Here is a 19991-nt window from a genome sequence, read left to right on the forward strand (position 1 = left end):
TAAACTAGTTAAATTTTTTAACGTTAAAATTGACTAACTTTTACAATATGAATAAAAATGAACAAAATACAATATGCCATAAATTTTACTGAAATAAAAATACTGAAGTTCTATCTTAAAGCTATTGTCTGCGACAACAACGATGCTAATGCATTGGAAAAATTGTCTTTGACAACGACCTGCGGCCTCAAGTCATATATTAAACGAGTTAAATTTTTTAACGTTAAAATTGACTAACTTTTACAATATGAATAAAAATGAACAAAATACAATATGCCATAAATTTTACTGAAATAAAAATACTGAAGTTTTATCTTAAAGCCATTGACCTTTTACATAGTTATAATGTATGTTGATTCAGCAGATTGAAATAAATAGAATCTTTTGTAATGAATAAAGAAAAATGTGGAGCAAGATCTTTTTCTTCCTTTTGTTTACAAATTTGAAAGGACTCTTTTATTAAAATTTTGCCGACATCAGTTTCAGACGAGTCGGGTGTATATAAGGCCGTATAATTCCTTAGACCCGAAAGACGTATCTAATACGTCCAGAAAGGCTCAAATACCTCACCCCAGACTTAAAGCCATAGCTCCTGACCACTTGATTTAAAAGGGCATAGTGCGTGGGAAAGGTTAAGGAAATTATTTTTTACGGGAACTAATTAAGTAAAACGCATGTACTTCAATTTTCCGATGACTTGTTTTAAGGATTTGTTTCTCAATTTCAACTTTGGATAGATTGGTGATCCATTTTCCACCAGAAAATTGTACAATTTGTGGATGCTTATGGCATTGAACTCGCCACTTTCATTCAAAACCACATGAGCGGTAGTGTATAGACACACTGTTTCATCAACTGTCCAAGGTCCTTCACCTAGACGCAACGGGTTCTCTGAATTTTCAAGAAATTTTTCAGTTCTTTCCTTTTTGTATGCCAAGAACGATTCCCTGTTTCTTTTGCTACTACGATCTTGCTGTTTTTGTTTATCAAGTGCTCCGTTCGGGTTTTCGCAACCTTTACATTTGCAATCTTTACAAGCTAATCCATTGAGGAAACATGGGCATTTTGTTGGTCTTTTTGATGGTTTTCCTCCACACGATGTAGTACATCTACATCCATTCGTTGGTTGTCTCAAAGGTTTCTCGTTTTGGCATCCAACACATCGACATAGTTTTGTACAATTGCGTTTGTTTGCTAGACATGGGCAAATTCTCCCTCTCCGATCGACACAACCTTTTTTACAAAAACATTTCCCTATGAAAAAGATGAAAACCTTGGTTAAGTACAAAGAGCCTTTATTGTAAAAAAGGATTGTCACTATCCTACGAAACGTTATTTAGTGAAATGCAATTAGCAAATAAAACCATAAGCATATAGTAGAGCTCAATTTCACTTCGTTTTAAATCGTTAAATACAGTTTTGATAATTTGATGGCAATTTCCTGGTGTGCCAATCAGACGAGTACGAAAAATATTTTTAACAAGAAAACTTTTAACAAGATTCGTTGCTGAATTTTACATGGCATAAAAATTGTTTCTTGTGTATTCCACTTCCAAAGTATAAGCGAGAGAATAAGGGAGAAGATAGTGGGTTGACCCTTTTGCTGTCGATATCGTCTTACTTCAGCCTATTTTTTTTAAACTAAATACAAACCAGTTTCCTCTTTTGTCTCTTCATTTTCTTCATTAGTGTATGGTTTCGGTTCTGTCGCATTGTAATGGACCTCCCATAGGTTGTAAGCGATCAATAATGGTTTTTCGTAGACTTGTTCAACCGGAATAAATGTTTGAATGCTCAATCTGTCATTCGACTGGATGATAGATACAGGTATTTTGAGAATATCACTCACAACTTTGACGACAAAATCACCGTTACTGGACGCAAAAACACCACGTTCCCTGAATTGGACGATGTCATCAACATCATTGGAAACAAGAAAGTTGCCATAGTTTTGATCATTTTGAAGTCTCTCCACAAACAATTCCCTGAAAAAAAGAATAGATTTGACTTACTGACAAGATAAAAAAAAAACAGCTAAAGTATTTTTCAGGTAAAACATAATGTGAATAATAATTCTGATTTTAAAGTTTGACTAAGGAAATTTTTCAAATTTTCAAAAGTACCTGAAACTGCTCAGATGATCAAGCAAGAAAGTGAATCAACGCGTTTTTGAAGTGTTTTCAAATTTCCAAAAGGAGTCTTTAAAATGCGATTTTGTGCTCAAGCTATTCGTATTTGTAATTTTACTGATAGCTAATTTGGAAAATAATTTAGGTGCGGTAATTTTTGATGCAATAGAGCTTGTCGCAGTCCAATGTCAATAAGGACCGAATTGTTCAAATTGTGAGCAGTATACTAAACTTTGCACATATCTCACACACCTTTACGAGTTCAGAAATCGGCACTCTTTCTGATGGTGTTGCCCAAACAGCATCAAAAGCTTTAAAAGATACGAAATATTCAAAATCAATTTTCCACTGTGTTCGCTTGTGAGAAGAGTGCAAAAGTTTGCCTTGAAAATCTGAAAATCTAATTTCGAATATTTGGTACGTTTTGAAGCTTTTGTTGCTGTTTGGACAGCACCATCAGAAAAAGCGCCAAATTCTGATATGGATCCATATATAAAACATCAAATTTGGTCAACTGGTTCCAAAATTATGAGCTTTTTTAGTTTTGTCTGGAAAGGCAAAGCCAGATGACATAATTAGGTGTTACTGCTTAAAATTAAGTTTTAGACGCCCTAAGGGTCATCTGTGCTAAATTTCAGCCTTTTACCACCATCTGAAGTATTTTTGTGCTAACAGACCTCACTAAATTAGAACATCTTAATTTCGGCTGAAGCAGGATTTTCTTCTCAATTTTCAGCCTGTGTTACAGACAAATTGGCCAAAAAATTGTCAAATTCTTTAAAGTCTCATCCCCATTGGAAAACTTTTTTACAATCTCATTCCCTTTGGAAATGAAATGGGAAAAATTGCCCTCCAAAACCATCCCATTGTCCTTTTTTGAGCTGAAAACAATAGATTTTCCTCCGGGTACTGAGACAGGGGTGTCATAGTAAAATAAGTATGAATCAGAATCATACAAAAGATTTGAACCCCTCTATAACTATTTAGACTGTTTTATTTAAACCCCCTACTATTCGGGACATTAGAGTATGACGAGGTGTCCAGTCTCCAGTGAAACCAACAAAAGAGAAATAGAATTTTACCCTACAGTAGCACATTTTCTGTCTGACCATCTTTTTATCCCCCTGTATGAATATGTAAGAATGTAGTATACCTAAGGTGGCATATATCATCATCAATGTTTTTGCCAAGGTTAAGAGCATTGAAATGTTGACGTAATGTTTTGGTTTCATCGTTGAATAAATCAAAGGTCTGGTACACTTGAACCAAGATGCTCCGAAAACAACAGTCTCCATCTTTAGGAATGTCGATGGTCTGAACACCAAACGCATTTAAGTTGTATTCAAGGATAGCTTGATGATCATTCAAATCATCAAGACTTGAATCTCGGTGGAGTGTCCTATTCAAAATATCCAATCCTTGAAATCCTTTATGTAAACAGATTTTGTCCATTTCATCGACAATTTTTCGTGTTGAATTTATAATTTTGAAAACAGCGTCAATGATTGGTTTATGCGAGTTCGTATCTGACATCAGTTGTTCTACTGGTTCCTTTGTTGTTGGCAAGATATTTTTTTGGATTTTTCTTTTATTTGTTGTTTTTGGTGGAAAAACAGGTGTTATTTTACCGTTGCATGTATGTCTTTTTCCTTGATTTTTTTGGTTGTGGTAGAAAAACAAAAGGGTCAATATTCCAAACAGCAGCTCATGACCAACAATAGAAACATCTAAGAAAGAAATAAATCATCAAGTCAAATTCCCTGGTCAAATTTTGGATTACGTCACAACTTTAGATTACAAAGCCGCATTAGCCTATTTCATAGGATTCGTGCATCTGCTACATGCTATTTTCTATTAAATTTACAAGGGAACATACACAAATCTGATTTTCACTTCGTTATACAGGGTGTCCATAAAAAAAGTATCGAGTTTGAACATGTCCCTGAGTAGAAAGTTCTTGTGTGTGTTTTTCTGTGTGTTTCTTTCTTTACAATTCCCATGATAATAAATTTATTCCAAGTTGTTTTTATAAAGATCATTGATAAAAGAGGTCTCACGACAATTAACATGACAAAACAAAGGGAGATAGATGATTGGACTTTTTTATACAAATTTATCAAAACACACATAACAACTTTCTACTCATAGGCTGCGTTTAGACCAACTGGTATTTGCTCATGAGGGATTCGATTTTAATAGCTTTTCTATTGTATTTTCTGTCATGGCATTTAAGGAATCGTCTTTTTAGAGTCATTACTGAAAAGGTGATTCCCTCAAGTTCAACTTTGACAGATCAAACAATGAAAAACATGGAATTTCTCAAAAACTGCAGTCATTAAGACTGAAACTTTTTGCCGTAGGGCTAGGCTATGGCAAATATTGCAAATTTTACAATCTATAGAAAGAACTGAATAAAAAACGTCAAATACTTTAAAAAATCAAAAATGTCATTTTTTCTCTTTGTTTTGGTTCCTTTGTTTGATTTGAAATGCCAGAAAAGGGGATTCCTTTGCTCAAAATGGCATTTCAAATGCCAACGAAATGCCAACACACTGGCATCATTAGGCATTTGACAAACCGAACAATTGCGCGGAACAATAGAATTCAACCCGCGCATATTGTTCGGTTTGTCAAATACAATGATGTGGTTCGACATCCTATATGGCTCGGGAATTCAAGAACTGTTTCCTATTGTCTCGATTCACAAAAGAGTGCTTTACAATAAAAATTTGATTACTGCATTGACGTAGAAAAAAATCATGTACTGAAAGCACGAATCCTATGAAATAGACTAATTTACACAGAAAAAAATCGTACTATATGCCTCCTCACGACGTTGAATGAAAATTCACAGTGATCTCTTTGATTGTTCCTTGCCAGGGCTAATCTAGCCCGGGGTCCACTTAGAGCTTTTTTATGGTCTTTTTGGCGCTGATAAGTGGCCCGGTAGTATTGGGTAGTTTTTTAATTTTGAGCTTTTGCTTAGGCGGACTGTAAAACAGTCCGCTGGTTCCCAGTCCCTTTATAAGGGAATTTCTTTATAGCAGGGGGCCTCACAGTTTTGTTTTGGATTGTTTTGAGGTACGCTCTTGAGTACGATGTAAATTTTTTCTAAAAAAGTTTTCGAATGAATATTTTTGTGGCGGCAAAACAAAAGTAAAAAAGTAAAAAGAATGGAGAAGGAAAGTTGGAATGATGCTGTATGTTCCAAGTTTGGGATTGAACATCTGAAAGAATATCAAATAGAGGCCATCAATTGTTTAATTCAGCAGAAGAAAGACTTATTTGTGATCCAGCCAACTGGCAGTGGCAAAAGTTTGATTTTTTTTTCCCTTCCAGTGATAAAAGAAGGGGGTATAGTTTTGGTCATCTCTCCTTTGACCTCTTTGATCAAAGATCAAATGACAAAGCTTGAAGCTGTAGGTATCAAATCTGTTCATTTGATGTCAAAATTTGAAGAGGAACAAGAGGTGACTGCTAGAGGTGACTCTGCTGATGTGGTTGAGGTAATTTGGGTTTTTGTTTTTGATTTGTGTGCTCTGTATGTGCGGCTGTGGATTTTATATACTTTTTAGTATAGTAGCAGTCCGAAACAGATCCATTTATTTTTTAGGAGAATAGAGTTGATTAAAAGTCATGTATATATCTGTTTTATTGCTAATGAGTACTGTTTGAATCATACAGCTTCGTATGTATGTAGTAGTAGCTAATCTCGACATACCTTGTCTAATTCTGCATGCCTGCCATAGCAACTATCTGATGGTCTGCAAAGGCCGAGATCACAAATAACTTGTGTTCGCATCATTTTTGGCTCTAAAATATGGGTCGGTTGGTCGGTAGGCAATAAAAATGTTGGAAAAATACATTCTGGCCTTAGGCTTGTTCAGGCTGCAAGAATCATCTAGCGCCCGGTCTGCAGTATGTTTATTGTTACATGTGAAGCGGCAAAATCAATGAAGTATAAGACCAAAGGGCTAGAAGTCAATCTCCTTGGTAGGATTTGAAGCCAACAAATCCTACCAAAGTTGCGCGGCCTTGAGCGAGTGGCCTGGTTTTTCCACAATGACAGATTGAAACTAAAATTTACCGCTAAATTTTGTAAAAAATATCAATCGTAAACGATAGATTCAATCTGTCGTCAAAAATGCGGCGCTTTTTTTAAGGCTTCACTTTTTCTTGCCTGAGAAAGGTTAGAGATTGAACTCTAGCCCTTCAGGCTTTAAACTCAATGGGCAAAATCAGTTATGTAGCACTCTAAAACGCAAAAAATCTCTGAAAAATTGTGAGTAGAAATTGTTTTAAACGCTTGATGATTAAAAACTAACTAGCGCTAAATCTGCAAATTTTCTTTGGAAAATATCGCCTAAAAATTCGACAGATTCCCCGACTTTCCGACTAAAAACAATCAGATTTTTCAGATCAAAAGTGAGTCGGTTGGACGACGCGAACACAAGTTATTTGTGATCTCGGCCAAAGCAGTTACGATAATAGTATAGTGATTTTTTAAACAGCTTATTCAGAAGGTTTTATATATAAACATTTAAAGAACAGATATAGTTGCTATGAAAGAACGATATGTTGACATTGCACAAAGCTACGGTACAGTAGTTGTAGGTTCTGTCTATAAAATAAATATTCAATTAGCTTTTAAAATTTAAAACTTTTAAAAGGGGGAGCTTAATAAGCATTTTCATTGTATCTTTGAAAAATATTTTTCAGCCCAAAATTTGTATATTATATATATGGAAACAGATGGAAAATGAATGATATCATTTTTTCAAAAATTCCTGAATAAAACATATACATAAAGTCATTCACTTTTTTTCTAACTTCTTATTCTTTTAACCATTCAGCAAGTCCTTTCTGGCTGCTTCCAAATTTTGTTTTCCTCTCCTGAAGCAATCTTGGAACGTTACCGTACAATTTTGAAACAGTCTGCATTCAGCACAAAACTTATATCAATTGTTGTCGATGAGAGTCATATTGTTGAAAAATGGTAATTATTATAGTTAAGATTTGCAGAATATTTCTAAAATAAACTTTTTTTCGCATATTCTTGTAGAAATACACTTCAACAGTTGTTATTATGGTTCCTTTGTTTTCTAGTCGAGGGTGTGAACAGATTTTCATCAGTTTGAAGTATTGTTTTGCTATTTTTGCATTCAGTTACTTTGTTCAGAAATAATATTTTGGTTTTTTTAGGGGCTCAGACAGTGAGGATGGTGAGGCATTTCGTGCAAGCTATGGTCAGCTTAGTCAAATGAGGTCCCTGTTGACCCATCCTGTCCCAATGGCTGCCTTAACAGCTACAGCAACAACTAAATTGACTAAAGCTGTTATAAATAGTCTAGGCTTGAATTCACCAAAGATCATTAGAAAAATACCAAACAAAGACAACATTAGATATTTTGTATTAAAATCTGAGATCAAGGATCCAAGCTTAATATTCAAAAATTATGTTAATGATATGATGTTAAATGGTTACGAATCAAAGAAGGTTCTTGTGTTTGCTAGAAGAGTTGACCAAAGTACATTGATTTTTGATGCCTTTAACGATGCAATGAAAGATAAATATAAAAACTTCAAAACTAGGCCTTACGCTAAGTATACAGCAGAAACAGATCCAGATGTTCTTGATTGGGTCCTTAATTCCTTTTCAGCCGCTGATGGAAAGGTCAGATTTTTAGTAGCCTCTGTAGCGTTTGGCATGGGTGTAGACTGTAAAGGTTTACACTCAGTCATCCACTATGGACCTCCATGCAGTCTGGATGACTATTTCCAACAGTCTGGAAGAGCTGGAAGAGATGGCCAGAAAAGCCAGGCTATTATCATCAAATATCCCCATTCTTGTGCCTCTCCCAAGATAGATAAAGAAATGAAAGATTATTGCTCGACAAAGGAGGTATGTCGTAGGAAAACATTACTTTCCCAATATTCTACAAGTCAATTGAAACCTTTGGAAAAGCAGCATGATTGTTGTGATATTTGTCAACAACAATGTTCATGCGGAAATTGTGATGCAATATGTACTGTACATGACTTAGTTTTATTTAAACCAAATGAAAAACAAAAGCCAAGTTGTATACTCAATGCACATGGGCGTGAAATACTAAGAAACAGTCTTCTGAGCTTACAACAACAATACTCAGATTCTCAATCAAGCAAGGGTGTGCTTCTAAATAATGATTTGACATCAGGATTCCCTTTGAGTTCAATTGAGGAAATAATTGATATATCCAATCATAGTTTTGATGAAAGCTATATTACTCTATTCACCTCTCTTTTCAATATGGATGTCATTCCCAAAGTGGTTTACATTGTCCAGAATGTTTTAAAACAACATGACCTTTTATGTCAAGAAACTGCAGCTAGTAAAAGTTTCAATGACAGTGAATATAATCGAATTGGCTCTGAACCAGATATAGAAGAAAGCGACACTGACACTGATATAAGAGCAGGTTCAATGCATGATGATTCCTTTAGCTCAGACAACTCTTCTTTATCTTCATCTGACTTTTGATTTTTTGCTTAGTATTGATTTGTTTTTAAGAGTGTTTTAGAATACTTTTGTCATATACTTTGCAATATGATATTCACTAGGTAAAATTCTCATGTCAGGCTTGTAAGACAATCATAAAAGAATTTTTATATGTTTTGCTTTTAAAAGTTTTGAGATTTGCATTTCATTCAAGTAAAACTTTAGTTTAGAATAATTTGACAATTTGAAAGAAGCAAGAGTAAAGCACGCTAGAGTTCTAGCTAGTATGTCCCAATTTCTTAGCCTGTACTAGTTTCTTGTTTAGTCTATCTTGTTTGCATACTAGTATCTTTTCTTCTTATAGTTGTGGGTTTTAATTGTTTCTTTTATTGCTTGTTGTATTTTTTATGTTATTGCTTACAAATATTGTTCTTTATATATATTAGAGTGTGTTCATATTCAGTAGATTTATCACTGTTGTTGTTTTTACTGTTGGTTTTATTAGTTTCATAGATCGTAGTTAATAGTTTATAAATTTACGGCATTGAAAAGTATCGACCTAATGTTTGTTACATTCTATAACAAAAGGATGTAGTTATATTTTTTAGTAAATATCAACATTAACTAGACCAAAGAATACAAGAATTGAACTTGGTATTTGAATAGAGTTGTATTATTTTATCTCTTTAAAAATGAAAATAGGAGAAAACCTTCTAAAGTAGCTCTCAGAAATTTCCAGATTTATTTTTGCATTTTTGGGTTTCAGGGTTAAAGGGCTGTTTCTTTTCCTAGATTTGTAAAAAATGAAGAATAAAGTATTAGGAAAGAGTCAGCGTTTTTAAGAATTTGTGACTTTGATCACCTAAAATCCTGTGTTGAGAAGTTTTTTTTTCTTTTGACTTAGGGGAGGCAAATTAATTTGTTGCTTTAGTGGTCAAGCTATCCAAAAAAGTGGGTTGGTCGATCGGTTAGCAAAAAACTAAAACTAAAAATCTTCTAAAAAGGAAGCAAAAACTACTAAATCTTGACAAAAATGGGTAATCTTTCGTAATGAAGGAGATGTTTAAAACAAATGTGAAAATAGAAAATAAAGGCAGAAAATGGTCGAATTCATGAATAAAATGAAAAAAATGAACATAAAATTCTCAAAACCTTGAAAATTTGGTAGTCTGTAAAGCAATGAAAATAAAAATGCACTAGCAAAATAAATTTTATTTTTATTTTATTTTGGAATTTCAGGGTCGGTCAGACCCATAAAACAACTAATAAAAACAAATTGGTCTCAGGCTCGAAACTTTAAGTTAAGTATTTATTTTTTGTGGTCAGAGTCACAAAATGAATTGAAAGACTGCTTTTAAAGTATTTTATTTTTATAGAAATATGTTAACTAAATTCTTTATCAACACAATGGTCTTTCTAGTAAGTTATAATAGTTATATATTTACAAGCATGTTATGGGTTCATGGTGACCCTTATTATGGTGACCCTGAATAAGAAAGAGAAAAATACAAATCATACTAGATGCAATTACGATAACGTTTTTTGTGTTTTTGATAAAGAAATCAAGCAACAAAAAAAGAAAGGAAATGATCTTGACTATGTACTTAATTTCACGAAAATAATACCTACAATGCAGAGAGCATTATTGAAACTGATAAGTTAAAGAAAAGTAACAGTATAAAAAACATTTTCACAAAACAACAACATAAAGGCTGAACAATACAGCCTAATTATAAAGTAAAAAACTAAAACTGAATAAATATAATTCTTATGAAACTCATTGAGAAATTGAATATAATTTGTTACATGTTTACCCAAGCACAAACAAACACAAAAAAAGTATGATACAATAAAAAAGACTACAAAACTACTTACAAATTAAAAAGAGGCCACACAGTGAAACACAATGCATGCTATATCTATCTGGATAAGTCTAAACACAAAGCTTTTGATCTTGATTAATAATGTAAAAGTAGTGTCATTTCAATTATATTCATTGTTATTAGACAAGTAGTGCAAATTAAAAAAAAAAAATTAAATTGTGGTTTGTCTTAAATGCACCTTGTCAATGGGTTGATTAGTAGATTAGATTATTATAATATAAATATTTGTTCTAGAAATTATTAAAAATTTTGTAAATTGTATAAAAAAGGAGAAAATAATTAGAACTGTTTACCCAAAATGAAGATTTGAAAAAAATTATTCAATTGTCTGAAACACACTCTTCAAGTAGACTGTAAACTCCTTTCTTGCTGGCTTTTAGGATACTTTCAATGGCCCAATTTTTAAATTTTTTGATGTTCAGAGCATCCAGTAGATTGATAGGGAAATCCAAAAATTGTAGGTGTTTTTTGTCTTTCTCCTTTTGAAATAGTTTCTTTTCTTTGTACTGTTCAGCTAACTCTAGCACGTCCGCCTTCCAACTGGGAGTGGTATGCCTCCCAGATGGTTCTTTGACAGAAACCTGCTCGTCAAAATTAGATGCAATACTTCTGAGCATATCATAGCTGCTACCAATTCGAAGAATCGATTTCTCTGTTATTGTTCCCCGAAATAGTTTAATTTCTTCTTTTGCCCACTTGTTGCGGTGCTCCAGCTCTCTGTCAAGCTCCACATTTGAACGTGCGTATCCTTTATTGTTGACCGCCCTGTTCCAAGTAATTTCATGGGCCAAAGCTGGTGGCAACAGGTCGTTAACTTGAGCCAATAAGTGAAGGGTATATAATGCATATTTAGTTTTGTGTGTGAGTGTGAAATATAAAATGAAATATTTATGGAGACGAATAATCCTTTCCCCGTCTGCACACTTTCTTGCATCCATAAACGATTTAACCATGTATCCGAGTGCAAGGACATTTTTTGTGTAGTTGGGTACACTGTTGGTTTGTTGGTGTGGTCCAAATTCAATTTCCTCTTCCATTTGATATGCAGGCATCAAAAATGTTGTTACCATACCATCGCAAATCTTGTTGTAATTCTCTTTGGTTTGTTCACTGGCAATGATATTGTTATTGTTTGATAAAAAAAGGTCGTAGGCTGCCAGTAAGATTGCTTCAACATACTTCAGAAGCATTTCTTCTGAGGCATTGACACATTTCATTGGCTCCTTGGTGACATTTCGTGCATTTAGAAAGTTGCGTGCTTGATATAAAGTGCCAATGTCTGTAGCTGATTTAGTGTCATAGAAAATGCTCCACAATGCCTATGAAAGAAAAATTTTTCATGGATTAATCTTTCGATTCTGAGGGACATTCTATTGTGTAATTTTAAAAGTTCAGACCTTATTTTGTCCAAACCCTCATTCTCCTTTATGTATAGACCTCAAAAAATAAAAGAACAAACCACCCAGGAATTTTTTACTACGTTAAAGTTGGGGCTGCTTGCTTGGTTGGGGGCTAAAACAATTTTTAAAAGTAGTTAATCTTAGTTTTAAATCCTAATCTTAATCTAAGAGATTTCACTAGCAAAAAAGTAGAGGAAAGTAGAAACGCAGAAAGAACTAAATAACTCAAAAACAGACATCTCATTTTTAGTTCTTTGGGTCAACTTGAACTACTTGAGATCGATTGAGACAGACTGTCATACAACAAGGAATAAGCATGATAGTCAGCACAGTTGAAAAGAAAATACTATTTTTCTCTCACTTCTAACATGTTTCCAAAGGTATGGAAATCAGCAATGCCTGGCACCAACCCTTCCAGTCTTTTTGTTGCAGTACTCGCATCTTTCTGATGTTCAATTCCATTCAACATCCTTTCATAAGTCAATAAATCACCAATGACGATTGTTCTTAACATATCTGGCGTGTCATGTCCAGGAACAAACTGATGTATCTCCCTCAATATCTTTGTTATTCCAGAACTGGTGTTCTCATTCAAATCGTGGACCCCCAAAGAAAACTAAAATAAAAATAAGATGTATTCTACTTTGTCTTATTCAGCGTTTAATTTCTGTTTTTCCTGTCTTTCAAATTTTGTTTCGGATGTTCTTTCTACAGTTTGAAAAACCAAGATTCAGTTTTGCATTTAAAGCTTAAAGTACATAATGGCCTTGGTGAATGGAAATAAAAAACTCTTAGAAAAGATTCTTACTGTTGTTGATGCAGTTTCTGTCTCTTTCATATACTTGTGAGTTATAACCTCTGGTGTAAACTTCTTCATCCATTTCAACTCGTCTACATATTCTGCTAAATCCCTAGCCACCAAAACCTTCAGCTCTTCTTTTAGATTTTGCTCGTCCGTTATGTTTGGAATATATTTAGTAAGATTGATATCACTTGCGTTTTGTATTTTGGTCGCTGGTACACCAATCAGCTCTGCAGGGGTATTTACTCTGTTTTGGACGGCAATGATGTGTGTAAGATGTCGATCTACGTTTTTTTTTCCAATTGTCATGTGGCGTCGTTTACTATTTACATCTAGGTTGTCAAGAACTATGATGAATTTGTTCCAAAAGCTAAAAAAGAGTCATTTGTACATACATTACAGTCTAAATCCCAACAATACATTTTATTGTTAAACATATTGGTTGAACAGCAAGCACATAAAACTTGGTGTTATACATTTTGAGGATGTGACTATAAACTTACCTGTGCTCTTAGAACCCTTCCCTTCTTAGCTGTCCTTTGAAAAGTAATAGGCATTATAATTAAACATTTGTTACAACACTTTCCATGTAAGTCTTTTGTGGAGATCTCTTTAAAAATTGAATCTATTCACCTTTTAAACGCTTTGAAGAAAATATCCGTTTTGAAATGAAATTTAACTTGAGGGTTTGTCACCACCATTTGTGTTGTAGTGCACTGTTGTGTGGATGATTGTTGTAATTGTGTTGTTGCTGAAGTCGGTGTTGTGCTGGAGAAGTAGTCGTGCTCTAATTGAATTTGTTCTATTCGTTCCATCTGAATTGTTTTTTTCAGATACAACAGCTGGCTTTCCAGTTCTTTCGCCCATTCAAGCACTGGGAGTTTGTAATCTTCACCTACAAATAAAGAGTTGAAATATATAAACAACCATTCTGGCTAATAAAAGTCGTGCTGTATAGTTAAAGTGTCAAAGTTTGCTCGACTCCCTAGAGATCAAATTTTCTAATGATGGTAGTAGCCTACTATCTCTTCCAATCTCAATCACTCACCAATTTTTTCTTGAACTTTGTGTGTTGTAGAATATGACATGCATAAACTCAATTTGTGCAGTCGCGCAATACACATCTTGTCTGCTCTCCCTTTCCTCAATATCATGCTGCCCATTTGTGCACAAGTATTGTAATTTTTATTCCTGCACTTGAAAAGACTACCCACAGCATTCACAATTCCAGGTACCAAACTCTCTTTCGTTTTTATTTTGTTTCTTCCTATCCTAGGGTTGATTGCGATCTTCTGCACCACTGTGTAGACTGTTGGGGCTTTCATAATCAGCTCATTCTCAAGTCTCTTGTAACTGAGATCTTTCAAGTTTTTGGGGTCAGCACCTTAAAAAAAAAGTCATTTTGTTCATTTTGTAGAACAAATTACGGTGTAGACTTGTCCTAGAAAAAATACTTATACACCTTCAAGACATAACAGATGATGTTTGATGCTTTCTTTTTAGCAATCGAGCTATTAAAGTAAGGACATTATATTTTACCCATACAGGACCATAACAATATAGTGATGTGAAACTCTTTATAACAACACCTTACCTTTGAAAGGGCTCGTTTTGTCTTTGAATATTGAGGAAATTTCGTTCGATATTACTTTCTTTAATTTCTTCAGAAACAGCTGATTCATTTTGGATGGTTCTTCTTTTTGCAGGACATGGTACAAGGCTACAATATTTTCATCTCTTATAAATTGTATCAATTGTTCTTTGATGGCAGGTGTCATGACTTTTCCAGGGTTTTGTGTTTTCTATTAAAAAAGATGGTTTGTACATTCTGGTCATTTCCTTTTTATACTGACCCACCTGAAATATATTTTCCTCTCCTAAGTTTGTAAGGCTTTGTAATTTCTAAAATAACCTTCAGATTTAATTAATTTCTCATTTGATGTATTTGATGTATTTTTAAAGAAATATTATAAGAAAATTCCCCAAAATCACGTGAATTTGAACTATTAAACTCTGAATTAGGATCCTAACCTGAGAATGCTGTAAGAATATTTTAGGATAATTTTTCCAAAAAAGTTAAAAATATCCATGATGAAAGAGGATGAAATGGCTTTATACCATTCTCATAAAAAAGCCATTTCATCCTCTTTCATCATGGATATTTTTAACTTTTTTGGAAAAATTATCCTAAAATATTCTTACAGCATTCTCAGGTTAGGATCCAAATTCAGACTAGATCTAACATTTAGTACATACATCTTAAGCATAAAATGGCATTATTGTGAAAGGAGCCTTACTTGGGGGTAATTGACAATTGAAAATTGAAAATGTTCTAAAAATGGCATTCTTAGCTTGAGTAGTGCAAAATTCCATGATGGTGATATTCTAGCATTATTCTTAATTTTTTGTATTATTATTATCATGGACATTCCTATAAAGTGTATTCTTATAAAAAAGCGTGTATTGCATTCTTTCTAGACTTGGTTAATTCGTCTTATGGATTTTGGTGTGTTCAAAGTAAAGTCATTAACAATTCTAAATTTTCACTCTCCCTGCAATTATCATTTAATTATTTTTCTTTGAGACAAAGTATAAAAAGATAACACAATTGAATGATTGGATGTTAATGATGTTAAAAATGAAACGGTTGAAACTAATGGCATATAATGATGAATCTACTGTCTATCAGAGGTAAATTTTTCTCAGTACATTAGAGCTAAGATGTAGTGGTATTTAAGAAAATGAACTTTTGTTTAGTAAATTTTGTTTTACAAAATTTGGTCAAAAATGGCATTTTGAATAAACTCTTTTGCTGTGGTTTTTTTTTTTTTTCAGGTGGTGATGCAGTAAGACGGATTATCCTTGGAATTTCCATCAGAAAAAGCCCTTAAAAAAGAACACTTAAAATGAAAGCTTCTTAACATTTTGTTATTAAATTTGAACGTTCAAAGTCTATTTATGGTTGGATTAAACTGTATTTTGAAAGTCAGGCAGACTACGTGAGTATGGATCAACTCGAAACAAACACTATATCACATTTTCTATCCCTATTTATCCAATGATTATCTTACTTTTATTATTTTGCAATTTTGTCAAACTTTACCAAATTTTATTTCTGAAACAATGAAATACTTCTTGAATTACTCTGCTATAATAACTGTGATCTTTTGACAAAAAAAGAGCCTTTTGCTAGTGAACCAGATAACGTTTTTAAATAATAATTTCTCGTTGATTGACGTTTAAATGATAAAGATATTCTTATTGAATAGCACAATTTTACAGAAATTTCTTTTCATCTTCCCTTGCTTCTTGTATTTTCTATTTGATAAAACTCCTCTCCTATTTGGAGACTGTGTGTCAACAATTACCCCCAGCCCTTCATGTAATTTATACCAAGAATATACAAGACCATATGGGATAGACTGCTTATTAAGAATGCTTAATTTGTCATATACACTTTTTTTTATAAGAACCAGTAAATTTTTTCTGAGGCTCGGCTGCTCTTATTTTTTTGGCACTTTAAGCCTTGAATTGTTCTTATTTTTTCCTTATTTTTTCTAAGGTCAAAAAAAAGTTTACTATTTAGAGGATTTTAGAAACCAGTGATTCTTTTTGTTATAACTATATATTTTCATTATCTCCCACATCCCTTATATTCATATAATATTATATCATTATGACCTCTCAATTGTGGAAACTACTTTTTAAAATACTTTCAGCCTCTTCACTTTTCTTACATTTTTGTGCCTCGTTGTTTTTATAAAACTGTTCTTATAAAAAAAACTTTATGAGATTTGATGTCCTAAAATATTTTATGACCGTAACGTTTATTTTTTCAAATGCTTATAAAAAACGTGTCATATTTAATTCTTTATTAATCATCGTAAAATAAACCAAATAACTGAAGAACTAAGAAATCAAACAAAATAATACCTTTTCTTGTGTTTTAGTTTTTTTCCTTTTGTCTGAATTTTCATCATCGGTTGCTGATCTTTTAATTCGTTTTGTCAGGTATTGGCTGCTTTTTCCTCTCCCTTTCTCTAAAGCCGCCCTTCTCTCGTTTATTTTTGACAAAACCCTTCGCACCTTTTGTAGGCAACCTTTGCAAACAACTTTCAGATCCCATGGTTTTATTTGTTCTCCCAAACTCTTCTCAATTTCCTTGCCTGCTTTTGATTTTTTATCCTCATGCCAAAGCTTTATTCTGCAATCTTTATTTAATATCACTTCAACACAAAAAATGCATCGGTTCTCTGCTTCTGGTGAAAGACTTGCAATCTCTTTTATTTCCCCTTCCTGAGTTCCGTTCATTTTGTCATTTACATTTCTTATAAAAACCCCTCCTCTCATCAAAGATTTTGTACTGAAAAGAATCTTACATTACACGATTTTTCTCTCTTGTATTTTCTTATAAAACTCTATAAAACTTGTCAATTTCCAACGCAGGCATTTACTTCCCCTTAGGAATGTCGATTTCAAAAGAATTCGCCTTTGTCAATTTCACATTTTACAATGTCGATTACAAATTCCTTACATTCTTTTGTTTCTTATAAAAAGTATGCGCGTGGGAAAAAGAAGGAGTGAAAAAATCAAAACACGCTCTTTCGCAGTGATTTGTTTCGATAAATGGTAATCTCCACGATACGATTTAAAATTAATGCAAACCCCCGTGATACTTAGAAGTTTCCATGGATACGAAAAGGTAAACACCGAAAGCTGAATTCGCCAAATGCTCCTAGTCTACTTCACTGGACTCAGCGTCATAAAAAATCATCAAAAAGCAAAGTTCAGCCAGAAGTAGACTCTAGTCTAGGGCTAATCAGAACATCGCCTCGACGTTAAAAACCCTCTTACGGAAAGATTTTTTTTTAATTTGAAAGATTGCTCCGCTGTGGGGTTTTTTTAACAGGCTATATACAGACCCTAAGAAAAAACGAAAAACCTTATGCTTATAACAATCCGGAACAGTAAAAAGTTAAAAAATCCATTGGCTATCCCCGCTATTTCGTTGATAATCTTAGACATATTTTCTTAGCAAGGACAAATTACCTCTTAGCATACTGCGGTTCAACAAACGATGAAGGTTTTCATTCTGCTCCGTTCCATCACCAGGGGAAATCCCCGAAAGACAACCTTTTAGAATGTGGGTTTTCAATTTCGAAATTTCGTTTTCAAACTCGTCTGACTTAGCGTTTGAGAGACTGGATAGGAAGGATCTATGAAGTTTCAAAAACACATCCAAGTTTTTCATTATTGTTTCTTTCGATGGTGTAGACTTTGTTCGTACTTTACCTAAATCATCAACATCTCTGAAAACCAATCCAAAATCACTAATGAACTTCTTTAAAGCTTGGTCGTGTTTTCTATTCGGAAAGATCTTTGTGACCCGTTGAACGGCGTGGAACAAATCCAATTTTACAGCAATGTCATTCCCAAAAATTTGTCGGTACAGGTCACCATCTTGGCAACAATTATCGATAACAATTTGCTTGACGTCTTGAGCCCCTCGTCTACTCAACTTTTGTAGAAGGTCTTTCAACTCTTCGTGTTTGGTTGTTTCTGTCAGTGTCCAACCAACAACACTACCTGTGACATCCATGATGATATAAAGTTTTAAATCACACTTAACGAATTTATTGTCTAGCGATCTGAACCCTCCAGTTTTTTTTGCAACGCGGAAAGTATGATCCGCTGATATAATTAGCTTCGGGGATTTGCTTTCGACTGCGTCTTCATAAAAGTTTTGCTTTAGATAAAAAAACTCAAGAAATACCGTCTGCAGTTTGTCTGTACTGGGAAATTTTGTTAACACGCTACTTAAGGCGATCTCTTTCGTCATGAAATGAAACGTGTTTCTTGAGTTGGCCAAGAACTGAGCGATCTGATTAAAATTGTTTCCAGATGCAACCATTTCAAAAATAAAATCAATTAAAGCCAGTGAAAAACCAGAGCGATGATACATAACAAAAGGGAAACGTTCGGTTGTTTCAACAGGCAGCAAATTCAAAAACTCTTTTGAAGCAGAGTAGACTTTGCAAGGTTTGTTTTCATGAGTACATTTATAAATCCTTTGAATGAGCAGTATATTGTTTCTAACACAAAATACAAGTCTCGGTTTTAAGTAGCTCTCTTTCTCAACTCGTGTGGTCATCGATGAAGGTTTAAAATAACAGTCGTGTTGAAAACATTTGACATCGACTTTGTACTGTTCAATAGGAGACCAGATGAAAAAGTTGACTGGTTCGTAGAATTCATCTTTAATCAAAGCGAATGGTCCTTTATACCGTGGATTATTGGGATTGGAGTCAAAATCTTCAATTATCTTATCCAGTGCTTTCTGCAACTCTTCGTCAAAGGTTAAAGCGGAGACCAAAAATGATATATTCAATACCAAAACTATTGCTGCTATTTTTTTAGTCTTCATTATTATTTGAATCTAAGAAAGAAAAAAATAACGTTAGGTAAAGCAGTAGCAGTAGTAGTAGGTTTTACAGTTTACAGTTTTACAGTTTCGCATAGGAGCCAAATTATTTGCTCGAATTACAGAGAGATTCGAATAATAAAGAGTCGCGATATATCGAAGTCATAAGTTTTTGACATGAAAATTTGAATTAGAGAAATTAGTCTTGTATATTTAGCCCGATAATTTTCATATTGCACCAAAACGTTAACTTTTGAAATACTTTGCATTTTGGATTCAAAATTTGTGGTTAACCTTTAAAAAGTTCAATGCACTGTAAGGTGGAAATTTCAGTAAATCCAGGAAAATCAAGGAAATTTTGCCCAAAAAGATTTTTTTATGCTCTAAGAGGGATTTAAATATGGGAAAAATGCACTGTAAGGGTATGAATTTCGGCAAATTTTTGCTACACTGTAAGAGTGCGATTTTAAAAGCCATTTTTTTTCGCCGCACATGCTGCTAGCTGGAAAACCCAGTGCCCTGGGTGTAATTAACCCTTTCTGGACGGACGGGCCATTCGGTGGCCCCTACTAGTTACCGAACTTCAAACGAGTATATCTCGAGAACCAAGCTTTCCCAAGAGTTCGTTAAGCTATCGTTGGAAAGAACATGAAATCTTAAGTAAGATAAACTTATTTGAAAAGGTTTAATAAAAAAATTTGAAAGATATTAGTTACCGTATTACTTAGAGTAAACTCCCCCTCTTGGAGGGGCGTTTGGAGCGCGTAGTAATATAGAAGTCTTATATGAAGAAAAACTTGGATATATGTTAAAAATCGCATTCTTTTATTCAAAGTAATATTGACCAATTTCTACATCAATCTTCCAATTTACTTTAA

The 19991-nt window shown here is 33.6% G+C and overlaps 1 protein-coding gene and 1 long non-coding RNA gene across 2 annotated transcripts; one reads left to right on the forward strand and one right to left on the reverse strand.

Annotated features, from left to right (window-relative positions):
* Positions 1–10730: 10730 nt before the first annotated feature.
* On the reverse strand, positions 10731–14437 carry LOC136817684 (uncharacterized). Its single transcript, XM_067074002.1, has 6 exons — positions 14287–14437; positions 13741–14076; positions 13326–13587; positions 12699–13062; positions 12252–12506; positions 10731–11809 (listed from the first exon to the last, which is right to left on the reverse strand). The coding sequence occupies exons 1-6, from the start codon at positions 14372–14374 to the stop codon at positions 10811–10813; spliced, it is 2304 nt and encodes a 767-aa protein (XP_066930103.1). The 5' UTR covers positions 14375–14437; the 3' UTR covers positions 10731–10810.
* Positions 14438–14949: 512 nt separating this feature from the next.
* On the forward strand, positions 14950–16622 carry LOC136817685 (uncharacterized). Its single transcript, XR_010848135.1, has 2 exons — positions 14950–15383; positions 15528–16622. It is a non-coding gene; the product is annotated as an uncharacterized lncRNA (long non-coding RNA).
* The last annotated feature ends 3369 nt before the right edge of the window (positions 16623–19991 follow it).

The sequence above is a fragment of the Clytia hemisphaerica genome, unplaced genomic scaffold (genome assembly GCF_902728285.1).
Source record: "Clytia hemisphaerica strain Z4C2 unplaced genomic scaffold, Clytia hemisphaerica genome assembly, whole genome shotgun sequence".
Lineage (NCBI taxonomy): Eukaryota > Metazoa > Cnidaria > Hydrozoa > Leptothecata > Clytiidae > Clytia > Clytia hemisphaerica.